Source organism: Medicago truncatula, chromosome 4 (genome assembly GCF_003473485.1).
Source record: "Medicago truncatula cultivar Jemalong A17 chromosome 4, MtrunA17r5.0-ANR, whole genome shotgun sequence".
Taxonomy (NCBI): Eukaryota; Viridiplantae; Streptophyta; class Magnoliopsida; order Fabales; family Fabaceae; genus Medicago; species Medicago truncatula.
The window spans coordinates 12,730,250-12,749,397 of record NC_053045.1 but is presented as its reverse complement, the minus strand read 5'-3'; the positions used below and the strand labels follow the sequence as shown (position 1 = coordinate 12,749,397).

The window sequence follows — 19,148 nt, the reverse complement described above, 5'->3', positions numbered from 1 at the left end:
AAAAGTTAGTGTTCAAGACTTGTTCCACAAATTGTTTTGCCTTGTCATCTTTTGCATAAGCAGAAATTGTCCACTCTTGAGATGTTACCATGGCTCTAGGTGCATTTTTCTGAGACAAAATACTCTACAAAGCAATGAAATTAGTGGCAAAGCGAGTTGGAGCAAGACGAAATATTTATCTTCCATGAGTAAATTTCATCATCAAATACAATGTATAACAATGATTATATATATACTTGGTAACATCTGTGGTATATGAAACTGCCTCTTTAACTTCAGGTAATCTCCCCATGTCTTGAAACATTAAGTTAATGCAATGAACTGCACAAGGAGACCAATACATGTCAAGGAACTCTTTTTCCAATAACTTACCAGCAGCAACATAGTTTGCAGCATTATCCGTCATTATCTGAACAATATTTTCAGTGCCAATATATAACACTACTTCCCTGAAAAGCTTATATAATAACTCACCTATTTTTGAAGCACCAGAAATATCAACAAATTTGATAAAAATTGTTCCTTTAGAGCAATGGACTGAAAAGTTGATCAGAGTTCTCTTAACCCCGTCAGTCCACCCATATGGCATAAGAGTACAACCAGTAGTCTTTCAAATCTCACGACATTTCTCTATCTTTTTCTTCGTTTCATCAACCCACTTATTTAGCAAAGAACCACGTAAAGCATGTATAGCAGGAACTTTATATCCAACTCCCATGCAACAAAGAGTGTCGACCGCAAATTGAAAATACAGTGAATTGGCAGCATTGAATGGAATAGATGCAGCAATGAACCATTTTGCAAGTCTCTCTTCATCTTTATATATCATGTTACTATTAAACTAATTAAATATATTGATTGATCGATAATTGTAGGAAAGTAAATGGGGACGTGTATTTGCAGAGAAAACAATGTAACCTCCTTTCCTAGTTACATGGTCAATTTCACTTCACACTCCTTAAGCCTAGTGCCACTCTTTTAGGAAGGGAGTTAGTGGGAGGTTATTTCATTATTAATAACAATCAGTTACCTCCTTTGTTCCTTTCATTCACCACTTTACTGGTTCTACACTTTAAAGAAAATAGAGAGAAATTTAGAGAGAGAGAGAGAGATAGAAACATATAGGGACTTGAAGGAGAAAGAAAGGAAAACAAAGAATCAACATTAAAGATTAGCCATTAGAGTTCAAGTAAGAATATTTCTACTTGTATAATTATTATTTTCTTAATATCAATTTTTGGTGATATTTCTCATTGTCAATTTATTGTTGTAGAAATCAATTTGGTTTAGTTGAAATAATGATTTCAAGAAATCAGTGTTATTTTGCTAAGCTTTATTCGAATATTTATTTAGCACTGAAACTTTGCTTGAACCATTCTCTTTTTTATGGAATTCTCTTTTTCTAAAACGGGATATATTTTATGAGTTTAACTATGAGAGAAAAAAATTAGTCCAGTGTTCTAGCAATCTTGAGTGAGTTAGAATGGTTTATTGGAATGATTAGATCGATCAATGGTTTTTAGTTAAAACAAGTTAGGTTTGATGCTTCTTAAATAATAGGACCTGATATGATAGTAGAGTATGCTACAGTGTGTTTGTTTTGACTACATGAGTGAAACCTTTGAGTAAATTTTGAGTCAAACTTTTTGATTATAATTGAAAGTGTTACTAGTATTATGATTGAAGTTTTTTATTCAAAGTACTTAAAAAAAATAAGTTTTAGTGGAAGTATTCTAGAATTTAATTCCTACCATTCGTTTATAATGTAGTAACTATACTTGTAACATGTGCTTATAATTGTTGACTAATCTAAAGGTTCTATTTTAATAACCAAATAATTAAGCAGGAGTTATTGGTGAATCTTATTTTAACCAAACCTTGAGTAGGATTTAGGAGTAATAGGAATAGAAATTGGAAATTGAGTTAGTAAATACTTTTTGTGAAGGAAAGGGCGCTCCATTTTTTATTTTATATATGTATTTACTTGTTGTTAAAAGATAATGTTTTTAACATATTTATGTATTGTACCATGCATACATACTATGGAACTTGATTTTGTATTGCTTGGCTGTGAGTATAATTCGTTGTTTTCATGTCTGAATTGCGGTCTTGCATATTTTGTAAGTCCGAGTTATTGTCGGTGTAATCCGTGTCTCTAGCAGGTGGTTTAAGACAATGATTAATTTGGTCGAATACTCATTGTGAGTGATCTATTTTGTGGAGTTAATAACCATGTGTCGCAAGCATGCATTCATTGTCGCATGGTGCCCATAATTGGTTGGGACCCAAAGTCTTGAGTGCCCATAATTGGTTGAGGCTTATCGTTTCTTGGTTGAGTGCTCATAATTGGTTGAGGCTCGTTGTTTTCTTTTGGTGCCCATAATTGGTTGGGACCCGTGGGGTATGTGGTGTCCATAATTGGTTGGAGCCACGGTGGAGTGTTCATAATTGGTTGAACCCCACAAATATCTACGAAGAACTTTTTATTGCCCTATAAGGGAGATGATATCCGGATCATTTGTATCGCATATAGGTTAATCCTTAGGGTGTCGTGCATTTGTCGAGTCCACTGGTGTTTGGGGTGTTGATATTTTATGTACCTTATATTAATAATTATATTGTTTTAATGGTTTAAAATACATGCATGTTAAATATCTATGTGTAACTTGTATGTTTGTTGTTGTTTGGGAGTTGACCCTTTTTCCGTATTTTAAAATTAGATAATGATATCGATTTACAGTTGGAAGCTTCGAGAGATGTGGACCTCCGGTGCGCCTTAGCGAGAGTTCTCGCAAGCGTCCAAAGTTTTGACTAGCTAGGATGTGTACTTGGGTAGTAAAAGGTCGAAAGCCTTGTTCTTAGGAATTTTATATTTGATGTAAAACAACTCTGATTTACTATTTTGAAAATTTAAGAGAAACCTGTTTATTCATGTATTTTGAAGCCTATGAGTTTTCAGTTTCTCCTATTATTTATAAGAAAAAAATAATTATTCATCTTTTCACTAAGAAATGTATAAGTTAATGTCTCAAAAATTTGGGTCGTTACAGTCAACATATATAAAATGAATAATAATAACACACACACACACACACACACACACACACACACACACACACATATATATATATATATACGGGTCGATTTGTATAGGTTACCGTTGGTTCAATAATTCTGAACCGAACCGTCCCACGTGAATGCATCTCAACCCAGTTTTTTTACCTGTGTGACCCGTCTACCCATTTGAGCTCACCCGACACGGTTTACGGTGGATTGGGTAAGCTGGTTTTGATCGAACGATTATTATTTGTCCAGCCCTATTATAGGCAAAAAGTAATCATCAAAGCTACCATTCTTCGTTTCCTTTTGAGATGCAACAACCGCTGACCTAGGTTGTTCCCTTTGGGTGCATTTGATTTGCAATAAAATGGAGCACAGGACAGAACAAGCAAACTTGTTCGATGTTTGATCTAAAAACTAAGATCATAACAGCACAAAAGTAAGCGCGCAGTACTGGACAACTCCTACAAAACTTGTTACCCACTAAACTGGAGTACAAGTTTTTGTCTGCTGGAAAAGAAAGAAAAAGACAACATAGACCTTATCAATTTAACTCTATTGCCATCGCATAGGAGAAATTACAACCATCCTTTTCTTTAATTGTTTACTTTGCCAACCATATAATCTTTTCGATATTCGATCTCAGTTTGTCAACTTTTTTTTATTACATCTCAACAAAAAAAATTGGTTGCACAATACGACATATAAACCCAGGTTCAATACATAAACTAAAAATTTTATGTATGCATTTCAATAAATCAAATTTTTTCTTACAAGTTAAATTAAATTATTTTTAATTCATAATATGATAATAGAATTTTAATGAATAACAAAATAATTAAAAAATTTGAAAATTTTGAAATACTATTTTTAATACTAGTTTCAACGAAATAATACACTATAAAGAATATTATAGTCATTTAGTATATTTTTATCTTGTGTTGTGCATCGGCTTCCAAATAATGTACGGAACAATAAGTTGTGCTGTGACTCACCTACTTGTGTTGTGACTCACCTACTTGTTCAGTTCTGTTCTGTTTGTCCTGTCCTTTAATGCGAATCAAACGCACCCTTTGTGTTTGCCCTTCATCACCTATCTCTTCGATAAATGAATTTGTTTCTTGTTCAATTCTTCTTTTCTTAAGCCTTGTCTCTTCACGATTTTGTTTCATCTTAAAGCGGACTTCTTCAGGAACTTTGTTGCATGTTTCAACTTGTCCAGTTTCTCCGGACACTTTAATCTATTAATTCCACCTCCCTTCATAATTTTGTTATAGCAGATACATTGTGATTTTTCTTTTCCATCAACTTTGACAATTTTACAGTGACCCGAAGCTATATCGGTTTTCACCCTAACATTCCTTTGAAAATCTGGAGTCGAAGCTTCTGTTGATGGTTGTGTTGGTGCTTCAGAAGAGGTCATAACTAATCACAAATAAATAAGTGGGAAAATCATAGACCTTTACATTTATGAATGACACAGATCCAAATAAAAAAAACAGAGGAGTTTACTATTGCTACAAGAAAGTGAAGATGGTGACATAATAACATGAAAAAAAAATCAAAACATGAAGGAAAAAAAACACAACATAATTCAAATTCAATCACTCAACATAAAAAAAATCAAAACATCAAAAAGTCATGAATTTACTTTCATGTGTGAAACAACAACGACGGAAGCAAATGATCGATCATATACATGAAATCAACAACACAATAACAACATCATATTCAACATTACAACATGGAATTATGAAACAATCAGATTAAATGATGAAATAAAATAAATCAAAACAAGAAATCTACAATAAATCAATTAGTAATAATTCAAAAGAAGGAAATTAGAACAATCTGAAAAAGGGTTTTCACGTATGTAACTGTTGTTGGGATGAACAACGGCGTGGATCAACTGTGACGTGGAGATAAGCGGCAACAACGACAACGACGTGGAGGGTGGAGGATGATGCTAAGGTCTGAACTTTCAACTTATCTTCTCTTCTCTCCGTACGTGAAATAGAGGAGTAGATGGAGGGAGTGAGAGGTTTTGAGTTTCTACTCTTTTCCGACCTTTCTAATTCTAGTTTTTACTCTTTTTTTTTATTTACCAAATCCAAAACGACGTCGTTTCATTTAAGTTAAAAGCAAAAAAAAAAAAATGTTTCGACCCATAACTCGGTCGAGTCACCGGTTTTCACAGGGTTTGACCAATTTTGACCCGTTCTCGCTGAGCTAACTGCATGGCCGATCAAAAGGTATGCTCGAACCGGCCTATGCAAACTTATATATTATATCTAGGTTCTCTAGGTCAAAATATAATATCTAGGTTTTCCAGATCAAAAAAGTGTTCCAAAATATTTCTATCCCGAGCACCCGCACACGAAATCGTTTGATTTATGGACAGCATCATTGTGGTAAAGGCCGTAATGCCAGAGGAATCATTACCGCAGGGCATAGAGGGGGAGGTCATAAGCGTCTATACCGTAAAATTGATTTTCGACGTAATGAAAAAGACATATATGGTCGAATCGTAACTATCGAATACGACCCTAATAGAAATGCACACATTTGTCTCATACACTATGGGGATGGTGAGAAAAGATATATTTTACACCCCAGAGGGGCTATAATTGGAGATACCATTGTTTATGGTACAGAAGTTCCTATAAAAATGGGAAATGCCCTACCTTTGAGTGCGGTTTGAACTATTGATTTACGTAATTGGAAGTAACCAATTAGGTTTACGGCGAAACCTATCAATCGATCACGGATCCAATTTGAGTACCTCTACAGGATAGACTTCAACAGAAAACTGAAGAGTAACGGCAGCAAGTGATTGAGTTCGGTAGTTTCTCATATAAAATTATTGACCCTAAAGATATAGTAATATGGAGAAGACAAAATTGTTTCAAGCACCGACAGAACACGAAGCTCTCCTTGTTTCGTTTCAAAAGGGGGAAGACACGGGTTATTCACATTTCATTTGATGGTCAGAGGCAAATTGAAAGCTAAGCAGTGGTAATTCTAAAGATTCCCCCGGGAAAAATAGAAATGTCTCCTACGTTACCTGTACTATGTGTAAGTAGCAACATAATTTCATAGAGTCATTCGGTCTGAATGCTACATGAAGAACATAAGCCAGATGAAGGAACAGAAAGACCTAGGATGTAGAATATCATAACATGACTGATTTGGCAGATTTAGATTCCTATATTATATACCCACTCATGTGGTACTTCGTTATGTCATAATATAAGAATTATACAATATATATATAAGATCCAGCTGTATAGATATCATAATCTACATCCAGAAAGCCGTATGCTTTGGAAGAAGCTTGTACAGTTTGGGAAGGGGTTTTGATTGATCAAAAAGAAGAATCTACTTCAACCGATATGCCCTTAGGCACGGCCATACATAACATAGAAATAACACTTGGAAAGGGTGGACAATTAGCTAGAGCGCCTGGTGCTGTAGCGAAACTGATTGCAAAAGAGGGGAAATCGGCAACATTAAAATTACCTTCTGGAGAGGTCCGTTTGATATCAAAAAACTGCTCAGCAACAGTAGGACAAGTAGGGAATGTTGGAGTAAACCAAAAAAGTTTGGGCAGAGCCGGAGCTAAACGTTGGTTAGGTAAGCGTCCTGTAGTAAGAGGAGTAGTTATGAACCCTGTAGACCATCCACATGGTGGTGGTGAAGGGAGGGCCCGATTGGTAGAAAAAAACCCTCAACTCCTTGGGGTTATCCTGCACTTGGAAGAAGAAGTAGAAAAAAAAAAAATATAGTGATAATTTGATTCTTCGTCGCCGTAGTAAATAGTCTAGAGTAGAGAAAATAGAATTTGTTTCTTCGTCTTTACAAAAGAAAAGAGTGATTTACTATGACATTATATGATTTGATTTTGTTTTTTTAGAGATTATATAATTTTATTTTTTAAAATATAAGAGAAAAAATTCACTTTTTTAGAAATTATAAGAGGAATAATTAACTATGACACGTTCACGAAAAAAAAATCCTTTTGTATAAATCATTTATTAAAAAAATAAATAAGCTTAACACAAAAGGAGAAAAAGAAATAATAATAACTTGGTCCAGAACATCTACCATTATACCTACAATGATTGGCCATACCATTGCTATCCATAATGGAAAAGAGCATTTACCTATTTATATAACAGATCGTATGGTAGGCCATAAGTTGGGAGAATTTTCACCTACTCTAAACTTCCGGGGGTATGCGAAAAATGATAATAGATCGAATCGTTAACATTAATTTTAAGGTAAATTTAGTATACTAATAGTCATTAATAAATAAATATTAATTAATAAACTCATTTCATTTTTTCGTGAAAATATAACCTTAGGAGAAAGAAGAACCAATACATAGAAGTATAAGCCTTTGGTCAAAAATATTTGTGTCTATTCACAAGACAAAGCGCGAATCGTAATTCATAATATTTCTATTTTTAAAGGGTTATTATAATAGAAATTATGCTTTATGGAGTTGAGCATATTATTCTATTTTTTTTTTGAATTGCTTTATTCTGCAGGAGAAAATGCTAGTCACAATATATAGTTCAACGAACTAAGTCAATGAGTCATAAAGATATATAATATTTTTTATATAAAAAAAGTAAAAAAAAGATATAGATAAAAAAGTAGACAAATAAGACGTATTATTTTATATAGAGTAGTGAGGAATTATGGGACAAAAAATACATCCGCTTGGTTTCAGACTTGGTACAACTCAAAATCATGATTCTATTTGGTTTGCACAACCAAGAAATTATTCCGAGAATCTAAAAGAAGATAAAATAATACGAGATTGTATCAAGAATTATATACAAAAACCCCGGTGTCGAGGGAATTGGACGAATAAAGATTAAAAAACAATCGATCAGATTCAAGTCATAATCTATATGGTACTTCCAACGTTATTAACGGAGGGTAAGCCTCGAAGAATCGAAGAATTACAGACTAATGTACAAAAAAACTTAATTGTGTGACGCGAAAAATTAACATTACAAGTACAAGAATTCCAAATGCTTATAGCGACCCTAATATTCTTGCAGAATTTATAGCTGGACAATTAAAGAATAGAATTTCGTTTAGGAAAGCAATCAAAAAAGCTATTGAATTAGCTGAACAGGCAGGTACAAAAGGAGTTCAAGTACAAATTGCGGGACGTATCGACGGAAAAGAAATTGCACGTGTCGAATGGATTAGAGAAGGTAGGGTTCCTCTACAACCATTCGAGCTAAAATTGATTATTGTTCCTATCCAGTTCGAACTATTTATGGGGTATTAGGAATCAAAGTTTGGATATTTCTAAACAACGACTAATTTACTTTTCCTTATTTTTAGCGTTCCATCTTTTGATAAAAGAAAAAATGACGAATTCTTATTCCCAAAAAGAAATGACAAATTTTATAAGATTGAATAAAAAAATTGATTAATCATTTTATAGTAAAGGAGTTGCTATGCTTAGTGTGTGACTCGTTGGTTTTTTTTAGAGTGGTTAAATTTCTACAAGAATTCGTAGAATTAATTACTAAAGAATTAATAACCTACTCATCGCTTACCATTATCTGGATATAAAGAACCGCGGAAAATAGAAAATCAAAATAAAGATCTATGTGGTGATATAATTATAGCAACTGAAATAAAAAGAATCTGATTATTAGTTGTAAAGCAATAAGAATATACAGATAAATGAAGGGGTGAAAGAAAGATAGAAAAAAAGATATCAATGATATAGAATTCGACTATGTAAAGGTCTATGGGTCATTTCGTAAAAGGTAGTGTAATAAAGCATCAATATTCTAAATTCATCCATATATGGATGAATATATTCGTAGAATAGACAAATCAAGAGCTGCGAATCAATAAAACTGAGAAGGTTGATTCAACAAAAAGAATAAAATAAATAAGAAAATTTTATGAAATAAAATCTTATTAATATTAAAGAGGCTCCATTGTAGAATTTAGACCTAACCATAAATAGAAAAGCGATGGGAACGATGGAACCTGTGAATACCTAAGATTATATTAAATTTCATAATCTTACTGATTCATTAGATGGGATGGCGGACGGAACTAAGAATTCATTATTTTTTGAGGAGTTGTGGACTAACCCAACATTACATCTTAAATTTATAATGAAAGAGTAAATATTCGCCCGCGAAAATGTGGATTTTTTTGAATTTAGAAATTTTTGCCAATATGATAATAAAAAAAAAAAAGACAAATATGGATTCGTTAGAACCTTATATCAAACAACATTATCTAGTTAGATATGGATAGCAAAATGGTCTATAAGAATCCATATTTGGTTCTATATCAAAGCAAGATATACAAATTTCTAATATGTCAAAAATCCCGCGATTGTATTCTATTTTAAATTTAATATTGTAATTTAAAATTAAATTTTTTTTGGTTAAATATTTTTGAATCGATTTATTCGCGAGGAGCCGTATGAGGTGAAAATCTCATGTACGGTTCTGTAATAGAGATGGAATTGAGAAATAACCATCAACTATAACCCCAAAAGAACCAGATTCCGTAAACAACATCGAGGAAGAATGAAAGGAAAGCCTATCGAGGTAATACAATTTCCTTCGGAAAATATGCTCTTCAGGCACTTGAGCCCGCTTGGATCACATCTAGACAAATAGAAGCAGGGCGACGGGCAATGTCACGAAATGTTCGCCGAGGTGGGAAAATATGGGTACGCATATTTCCAGACAAACCTGTTACAGTAAGACCTACCGAAACGCGTATGGGTTCGGGAAAAGGATCTCCCGAATATTGGGTAGCTGTCGTTAAACCCGGCAAAATACTTTATGAAATGGGAGGGGTCCCAGAAAATATAGCTAGAAAGGCTATTTCAATAGCGGCATCCAAAATGCCTATACGAACTCAATTCATTCTTTCAGAATAATCATTAGAACGAAATAGGTCTTTAGTATGAAAAAATGGTAATTGTTGGTTTCTTTTTTTTTTTTTTGAACACAGAATATTTTTTTTACTTCAACTTTTTGACTGAAAGATAGAAAAAATGATATGATTCAACCTCAAACCTATTTAAATGTAGCCGATAATAGCGGAGCCCGCGAATTGATGTGTATTCGAATCATAGGAGCTAGTAATCGACGGTATGCTTATATTGGTGACATTGTTGTTGCTGTAATCAAAAAAGCAGTACCAAATTCATCTTTAGAAAGATCTGAAGTGATCAGGGCTGTAATTGTACGTACTTGTAAAGAACTAAAACGTAGTAATGGTATAATAATAAAGTATGATGATAATGCGGCGGTTCTCATTGATAAAGAAGGAAATCCAAAGGAACTCGAATTTTTTCCGCAATAGCCCGAGAATTGAGACAGTTAAATTTCACTAAAATAGTTTCATTAGCACCCGAGGTATTATAATACGAGATCGTGATATAGATATATTATTTAGGACTGGAATGAATAGGAAGGAAATCTATTTGAATATATATTTGAATAGAAGTGAAATAGAGTCCTAAATATATTAGATCTCACATATATACCTTATATACTTGTGTAATCATTATTCTATAATTATGAATATTTATATTAAGATTATTACATAAATATGAAAAGTATACATATCGATAAGTTATTAGAAATAGTAAGTCATTATATTAATTAATAAATATTTTTAAAACGAAATAATAATAATAGATGAAAAAAAAAAAGAAAAAGGAATGAAATCTATATATATATTGAATATATATATAGATAGATTCAAAATACAAATTCGAATTCAGAATTCTATTTGTATTTTTTTTTTATACTTTATACAAAATACAAATAGAATTCTGAATTCGATATAATATTATCTATCTAGTTTATAATAGGTCATTCATTCATTTTCTTTCTATCTTTTTTTAGTTTTAGAATATTCTATATTATAGATTTACATTATACTGATTAGACTAATTAGAATTTTCTATCTATATATAGTATTATTATATTCTCATATTCAATATATGATATTTTATTGAATCAAAAAAAAAAAAAAACAAAAACAGGAGCACGTTTATTATATCGAAAGTAAGGAGCAATAATCTATCGTGGGTAAAGATACTATCGCTGATATGCTAACTTTGATACGCAATGCTGACATGAATCGAAAAAGAACGGTTCAAATACCACTTACTAATATCACCGAAAACATTGTGAAAATACTTTTACGAGAGGGTTTTGTTGAAAACGTTAGAAAACATGGAGAAAGCAACAAATACTTTTTAGTTTTAACTCTACGGTATAGAAGAAATAGGAAAGAATCGTATAAAACTTTTTTAAATTTAAAAAGGATCAGTACACCTGGTCTACGAATCTATTCTAACTATCAACAAATTCCGAGAGTTTTAGGAGGAATGGGGATTGTAATTCTTTCTACTTCTAGGGGTATAATGACAGATCGAGAGGCTCGATTAGAAAGAATCGGCGGCGAAGTTTTATGTTATATATGGTAATGGTAATTTGCCGATATCGATTTCTATGAAAAATTATATACATTATTGTAAATGGAGTAGAGAAAAATGGATTTCTACTATGTACTCCTGATACCTTAGTGAATGTGTGAAGAGGATTTAACTAGAATAGAAATAAAAATTCATGAAGATTAAATTACTGAATAACTTCTGAGGGTATGTTCCATGTTAGAGAAATAGAATTTAAATAAAATTCTAGGCTATGTTTACAAAAAAATTGAACGTACTTAATGTATACGACCGGTAAAGGAGAAAAAGGAAGTATAAGTCACTTAATTTAATTTTTTAACTTTAAACATGTTTTTTAGGAGGCACAATTATAAGTTAAAAATGTAAGGAAAACCTATTTTCTTCGAATATATAGATTTGGCATTCCATTTTAGTTAAGGAGTTAATTTAAAAATATGAAAGTAGGAGCCTCTGTTCGTAAAATTTGTGAAAAATGTCGATTGATACGCAGGCGAGGTCGAATTATAGTAATTTGTTCCAACCAAACATAAACAAAGACAAGGATAATATTTTAACAAAAAAAGGGCTTTCTATTAAAAGAAGTACAATGTACAAAAAAAAAATGATATTAAATTCAAATAAAAATCTTATTATATTCATTTTCTTAATAGTAACAAAAAATCTAAACATTTAGATTCTATATTAGAATTTAGTTGATAATTATAAGTATTCTAATTATTGCTTGATTTCAAAAATTGTATTCTATATTAATCGAATTATAGAATACAATAGAATAACTAGTTAAACAAGAGTAAAGAATTCTTTTTTGATAGGAAATGGATATATCCATATATTTCAGACTTATATTTTTTAAAATAATAAAAATGGCAAAATCTATACCAAAAATTGGTTCACGTAAAAATGGACGTATTGGTTCGCGTAAACATCCTCGTAAAATACCAAAGGGAGTTATTTATGTTCAAGCTAGTTTCAACAATACCATTGTGACTGTTACAGATGTACGAGGTCGGGTGATTTCTTGGTCCTCTGCCGGTTCGTGTGGATTCAAGGGTACACGAAGGGGGACACCATTTGCCGCTCAAACCGCAGCAGCAAATGCTATTCGAACAGTAGTAGATCAAGGCATGCAACGAGCCGTAGTCATAATAAAAGGTCCCGGTCTAGGAAGAGATGCGGCATTAAGAGCTATTGCTAGAAGTGGTATACTATTAAGATTTATACGGGATGTAACCCCTATCCCACATAATGGATGTAGGGCTCCTAAAAAAAGACGTGTGTAAAACTAAAAAGAAACATTAAAGAAAGAGATTTCAAGAGAAATAAACAATTAAATCAAGAGTTTCATAAAAATATATTACTATGATTCGAGAAAAAGTTAAAGTATCTGCTCGGACACTACAATGGAAGTGTGTTGAATCAAGGGTAGACAGTAAGCGTCTTTATTATGGACGCTTTATTCTGTCTCCACTTAGGAAAGGTCAAGCAGATACAATAGGCATTGCAATGCGAAGAATTTTGCTCGGAGAAATAGAGGGAACATGTATCACACGTGCAAAATCTGAGAAAATACCACATGAATATTCTACCATAGTAGGTATTCAAGAATCAATACATGAATTTTAATGAATTTGAAAGAAATTGTATTGAAAAGTAATCTGTATGGAACTCGGGACGCATCTATTTGTTTCAAAGGTCCTGGATATGTAACTGCTCAAGACATCATTTTACCACCTTCGGTGGAAATCGTTGATAATACACAACATATAGCTAACTAACAGAACCTATTAATTTGTGTATTGAATTACAAATTGAGAGGAAGCGTGGATATCGTATAAAAACACTAAACAACATTCAAGATGGAAGTTATACTATAGATGCAGTATTTATGCCTGTTAGAAATGCAAATCATAGTATTCATTCTTATGTGAATGGTAATGAGAAACAAGAGATACTCTTTCTCGAAATATGGACAAATGGAAGTTTAACTCCTAAAGAAGCACTTTATGAAGCCTCCCGGAATTTGATTGATTTATTTATTCCTTTTTTACATGCAGAAGAAGAAAACTTAAATTTTGAAAACAATCAACACAAAGTTACTTTACCCCTTTTTACTTTTCATGATAGATTGCTTAAGGATAAACTAAGGAAAAATAAAAAAGAAATTGCATTGAAATCCATTTTTATTGACCAATTAGAATTGTCTCCCAGGATCTATAATTGTCTTAAAAAGTCCAATATACATACATTATTGGAACTTTTGAATAAGAGTCAAGAAGACCTTATGAAAATTGAACATTTTCGCGTAGAAGATGTAAAAAATATATTAAACATTTTACAAATCGAAAAGCATTTTGCATAAATTTGAAATCCATTGGATTTTTTTTCATCATTTATTTTTTCTAAAAATTCGCACAAATCTATATATTCAGAATAGGTCTAAAATGAAATAGATGTATCTAGGGATTAGTCATTTCAAAGTGAATTCTCCCTAGATACACAATACACATGTCATGATATTTTATTTCACAATTGAATCAATTTAAAAAAGACCTAAAGTTAGGGATTTTTCAATAGGTAATGTTGCTCCAATACCAACCAAAGAGCCACGACGGTACCAATCAAAAAGACGGTTGTTGCTACTGGACGGCGAAATGGGTTTTGGAACTTATTAACATTCTCCAAAAAAGGTACTGTTAATAATCCCACGGGTACTGAAACCATTAAAAGAACGCCAATAATTTATTGGGTACTGTACGAAGTATTTGAAATACGGGAAAAAAATACCATTCGGGCAATATTTCCAAAGGAGTTGCAAACGGATCTGCGGGTTCCCAATCATTGATGGTTCGAGAACCGCTAAGCCTACGTTACAGGCAATCGTACCTAGAATTACTACAGGAAAAATATATAAAAGATCGTTAGGCCACGCGGGTTCTCCATAATAATTATGACCCATCCCTTTAGCCAATTTCGCTCTTAATACAGGATCATTCAAGTCAGGTTTTTTTGTTATTGGGATAGGTGAATTCTTATAGATCCATCCTCCGAAAGAACCGGACATGAGAATTTTTCATCATCCGGCTCAAGCACGAATCAAACGAACTGAATGCATACATAGAAAATATTTATATGGTAGTCACTCATATATGAAGATTCTATGTAAGAAAATAAACTTGATTCTCTTTTTTTTCCGAAATTACAACTATGCATTGCAAAAAATTCAGTTCTTCTTTTTAAGTAAATGCTTTTCACCCAAGTATGTTTTCAAAATGAAAAGTTCTTTCTGGGTGATCTCAAACCTTTCGACTGTTCTCCCTCCAAAATGAATTTCGGAATTTTTTACATAGAAAGGATTTACTTGTTACTAATAGAATACAACCCCCGTTTTTCTTTAGATCTACTTGTTTCACTCCGATAGTATCATAAATTGAGTCAATGCATAGGAAATGACTGCATTTCCATACTATTAAGTTAAGTGAAATACAGAAGACATAATCCGGATTATATCACATTACTTAACTTATATTACTGGATATTACGGAGCCTATTCATGCAGGATATGATACAGTCTGATCATAGAAAAGATTCTCTTCAAGCGAACCGGCCTATCCTCCGTAGGGGACTGGCGCGGTGGTTGGAAAAAAGACACATTTAATTGTGAATTCAAATGTGGCAGATAAGATCAAGTCATACTGCACGGCCAATCAATAGTTCAAGTCACACACTCCCATAATCCATTATTTTTTCGGAGAGTTCCATTCAACTATTCGTGTATATCAAATAAAGAATGCAATTTATTTTGTTAAGTTGAAGGGAAATATCCAAATACATGTCTTATTTTTTTTTTGAATAATGCATATTTGTAGCAATGAAATACTATTCTCCTCCCCAAAATGATTGATTTGATTAATTTATGTTTTTTTTCTTTTTTTTTTATTCTATAAAGGACCGGAAATGCCTTGCTTACGTATCATTGGAAAGTGCATTAACATGAATACGGCAGTAAGAAGAGGTAATACAAAAGTATGTAAACTATAAAAACGAGTCAAGGTAGATTGTCCCACACTAGCGCTTCCGCGCAATAACTCTACCACCGACGATCCTATTACAGGAATAGCGTCGGGTACACCTGTTACAATTTTTACTGCCCAATAACCAATTTGGTCCCAAGGTAAGGAATAACCGGTTACACCAAAGGATGCAGTCAATACACCCAAAACTACACCCGTAACCCAAGTCAGTTCGCGAGGTTTTTTAAAACCACCGGTGAGATACACGCGAAATACGTGCAAGATCATCATTAAGACCATCATACTTGCCGACCATCGATGAACTGATCGGATTAACCAACAAGTTAGCCTCAGTCATTATATATTGAACAGAAGCAAAAGCTTCCGTAACGGTCGGACGATAATAAAAAGTCATAGCAAAACCCGTCGCTACTTGGACTAAAAAACAAGTAAGTGTAATTCCTCCTAAACAATAAAATATATTGACATGAGGAGGAACATATTTACTAGTTATATCATCGGCAATCGCCTGAATCTCAAGACGTTCTTCGAACCAATCATAGACTTTATTGAGATAGGTAAACAAAGGACCCCCCTGAGAACCGTATATGAGAATTTCATCTCGTACGGCTCAAACAAAAATACCAGTTATTTGGAAAACAGATATGTGGAATAGAAAGTTTTAAACTTCTTAACTTAATCCTATGATTCCAATCTTTTTTGAAGATAAAAAAAATGGAAATCCAAAAGGTATTCTTTGTGTTTGTTTATAATGCCAAATTTCAAGTCGGCTCACTCGTCTTTTCTCTTGATCCTTACCGGCCTCTTGAATATTCTATTATTCACCTCATTTTTTTTGTCTGTATTTAATACGATTTTACTGTTTTTTTTTTATTATTATTGATAGGAATTTTCTTGTTAAGACCCTATAGAATCAATTCAAAAACCTCAGATTCATACCAGAACCACGATGATTTCCAAAAAAACCTTTAATCCAAGTCCAAAAATTCCCTGAGTAAGAACTGCTGGATCATCACTTATTTAATTTTTTTTTTTTGAAATTGATTATTCTAACTCTTTAATTTTTTTTCGTCCGGTTGCGAGGTCTAAATATAAATATTAAGTATGAATCATAGTTCTAATACTTTAGAATCTATTTCTTTTCTATATTCCGTGCTCCAGATATTAGAATAAATATCTGACGGGGTAAAGCCATCTCTATCAAGATAAGAAGATGACGTATCTTTTTATGTTCTGTACTATCATAGGATCAATTGTAAAGTCACACTCATATTCGGAATACAGAACAAGAAGTTTCGCGGTCGAACTACAAATAAAATGGAATGGTCTAAAATCAACGACCTAAATGCTAAGCTAAACTTTACTTTCTATTGAAAACTAGTTAGTTGGTTCTTGTGAATCTAATTCTCTAATTCGAATTTGGTCCAGTAAAATGGACGAATTATAAATCTCTAAATAATAGAGAGAATACGCAATAGAGCATTGCAATACCATCAAGGGGTAGTTCCCATCCGGAGCTACTTTACCATATTCTGAATTCAACGGTTTCAATAATTCCTACAACAGTTCGTCTTGGACAGATTAGAACTATCTCACGGTTTGTGTAGCCATAAATCCTATTTTTTTTTTTTTCATTGAGATCTGTTGACTTTGTATACCATTACGCTGTAAATTACCCTATAGATCCATTGTAGTCTTGATATTATATAATCATGGAAACAGCAACCCTAATTGCCATCTCTATATCTGGTTTAATTGTCAGTTTTACGGGTATGCCTATATACTGCTTTTGGGCACCTCTCAACTAAGAGATCCATTCGAAGAACATGGGGACTAGTTGAAATAATGAGCCTCCAATATCGTAATATTGGAGGCTCATTACTTCAATTGAGGTAATTCAAAATCATTTCGTCTTTTTAGTTGGAACTATAGGGGGTTCTCTAAAAAAGATAGCGAAAAAAATGATTCCTAAAGTCGAGACTAAGAGGAATGTATAACAATGCTTCATAGATTTGATCGTGGTTTACATTATAGCTTTCATACTGTTTTGGGGGATTATTCTGGACGAGATTTATATAGTTCCTATATAAATTCAAATAACAAAAAAGTCGAATCGAAAGGAACAACCAATTTCTATCAGACTGCTGTTTTTTTGTAGTTGGATTCCAAGTTTTTGGAATGCTCCAATTCTACTTGAGCATCCAATCTGGATCAATACAGCAAAAATCTCTGACAAGGTTTAGCACATGCAATGTGCCGAAAAGAAGAGAAGAGCAACGAAGCATGTCAAAGTAACAACCCTTGGACTGCTACGAAAACACGTCGATTTTAAGTAGCACGATCTAATTCAAAATTTCACCAATTGAGCAGTCGAGCATATTTTTTCACAGTAGCAGGATCACTATAACTGACTCCATTGAGTTCGCCACAAGAATCAACTGTTACACCGACTTGTTCGACACTATACTTCGATTCTGCCCTTCGAAAAGGACATCCGCTCTAACAATTCCGTCTCCGTCGACTAAAACAACCGGAAATGTTTCAAAAAAGTAGGCATACGACGTACAAAAAGTTCACGCCCCTCTTTGTCTCTAAAGATAGGATGTCCTAACCAACCAACGGCTATTCATCTCCATTGTCATTGAGCCGCTCTAACATCCCTTTTGCGGATTATTGCGATGTAATCATAAAAGCTAATTTTTCAGGATTTTAGACCAAGCTTCTGATAACTTTGATTTTCGGCTAACCAGCACCAACTCTTCTATATATTTCTTGCTGGAAGTATCCCTGATCCCATTGATAACGAGTAGGACAATAATTCATCGGAGTAGTTGCTGAACCATACCACATAGTTCCAGCAACAACAAAAGCTGCAAAAAATACAGCAGCGATACTACTGGAAAGGACGGTTTCAATATTTCCCATACGCAATCCTTTGTATAAACGTTGAGGTGGACGCACACTAAGATGGAAAAGGCCCGCTAATATGCCCAATGTCCCTGCTGCAATATGATGAGAGGCTATTCCCCCCGGAACAAAAGGATCAAACCCGTCCACACCCCATGCTGGATTTACAGATTGTACCCTTCCAGTTAGTCCATAAGGATCGGATACCATATTCAGGACAAACATCTGTTACATGAATGCGCCAAACAAACACGCGACCTGCAAGAATAATGAATTCCAATATTTTTGGCAATCAAAGAAGGTTTTCCAGTACGTTCATCAAAAGATTTCTAGATCCAATAACCAATGCAATAGCGCAAAAGCACAAGCTGAAAACAATATGTGCGCGGCACACTTCGTAACTCCAATACCGGATTCGTTATAGTCCTCCTGTGATATTCAACACCACGAATTGGTTATTCTAACGAGTCATAAGGGTATAACGAACATACCTGTCTCACATTGGGTCAGAACAGGGTCAGAGGGATCAAAAACTGCTAATTCATATAGAGCCATCGAACCGGCCCAACCAGCAACCAGAGCTGTATGCATTATATGGACAGAAAGTAAACGGCCGGGATCATTTAATACAACGGTATGAACAGATACAAGGCAACCAT

The 19,148-nt window shown here is 33.3% G+C and overlaps 1 protein-coding gene and 6 pseudogenes across 2 annotated transcripts; 4 read left to right on the top strand and 3 right to left on the bottom strand.

Annotated features, from left to right (window-relative positions):
* The first annotated feature begins 5,577 nt into the window (after positions 1 to 5,577).
* On the top strand, positions 5,578 to 7,073 carry LOC11446951 (50S ribosomal protein L2, chloroplastic-like; annotated as a pseudogene).
* A 283-nt stretch (positions 7,074 to 7,356) lies between these two features.
* Positions 7,357 to 9,302, top strand: LOC120580082 (30S ribosomal protein S3, chloroplastic-like; annotated as a pseudogene).
* A 2,907-nt stretch (positions 9,303 to 12,209) lies between these two features.
* LOC120580088 (30S ribosomal protein S11, chloroplastic) lies at positions 12,210 to 12,983 on the top strand. Its single transcript, XM_039833050.1, has one exon. It carries the CDS (start codon positions 12,367 to 12,369, stop codon positions 12,829 to 12,831), a length of 465 nt encoding a protein of 154 aa, XP_039688984.1. The 5' UTR covers positions 12,210 to 12,366; the 3' UTR covers positions 12,832 to 12,983.
* LOC120580076 (DNA-directed RNA polymerase subunit alpha-like) lies at positions 12,885 to 14,117 on the top strand (annotated as a pseudogene).
* On the bottom strand, positions 13,945 to 15,268 carry LOC120580087 (cytochrome b6-f complex subunit 4-like; annotated as a pseudogene).
* A 6-nt stretch (positions 15,269 to 15,274) lies between these two features.
* On the bottom strand, positions 15,275 to 16,804 carry LOC120580081 (cytochrome b6-like; annotated as a pseudogene). The gene has a single exon (XR_005645697.1). The product of XR_005645697.1 is annotated as a cytochrome b6-like (transcript).
* A 1,153-nt stretch (positions 16,805 to 17,957) lies between these two features.
* Positions 17,958 to 19,080, bottom strand: LOC120579893 (photosystem II CP47 reaction center protein-like; annotated as a pseudogene).
* Positions 19,081 to 19,148: the final 68 nt, after the last annotated feature.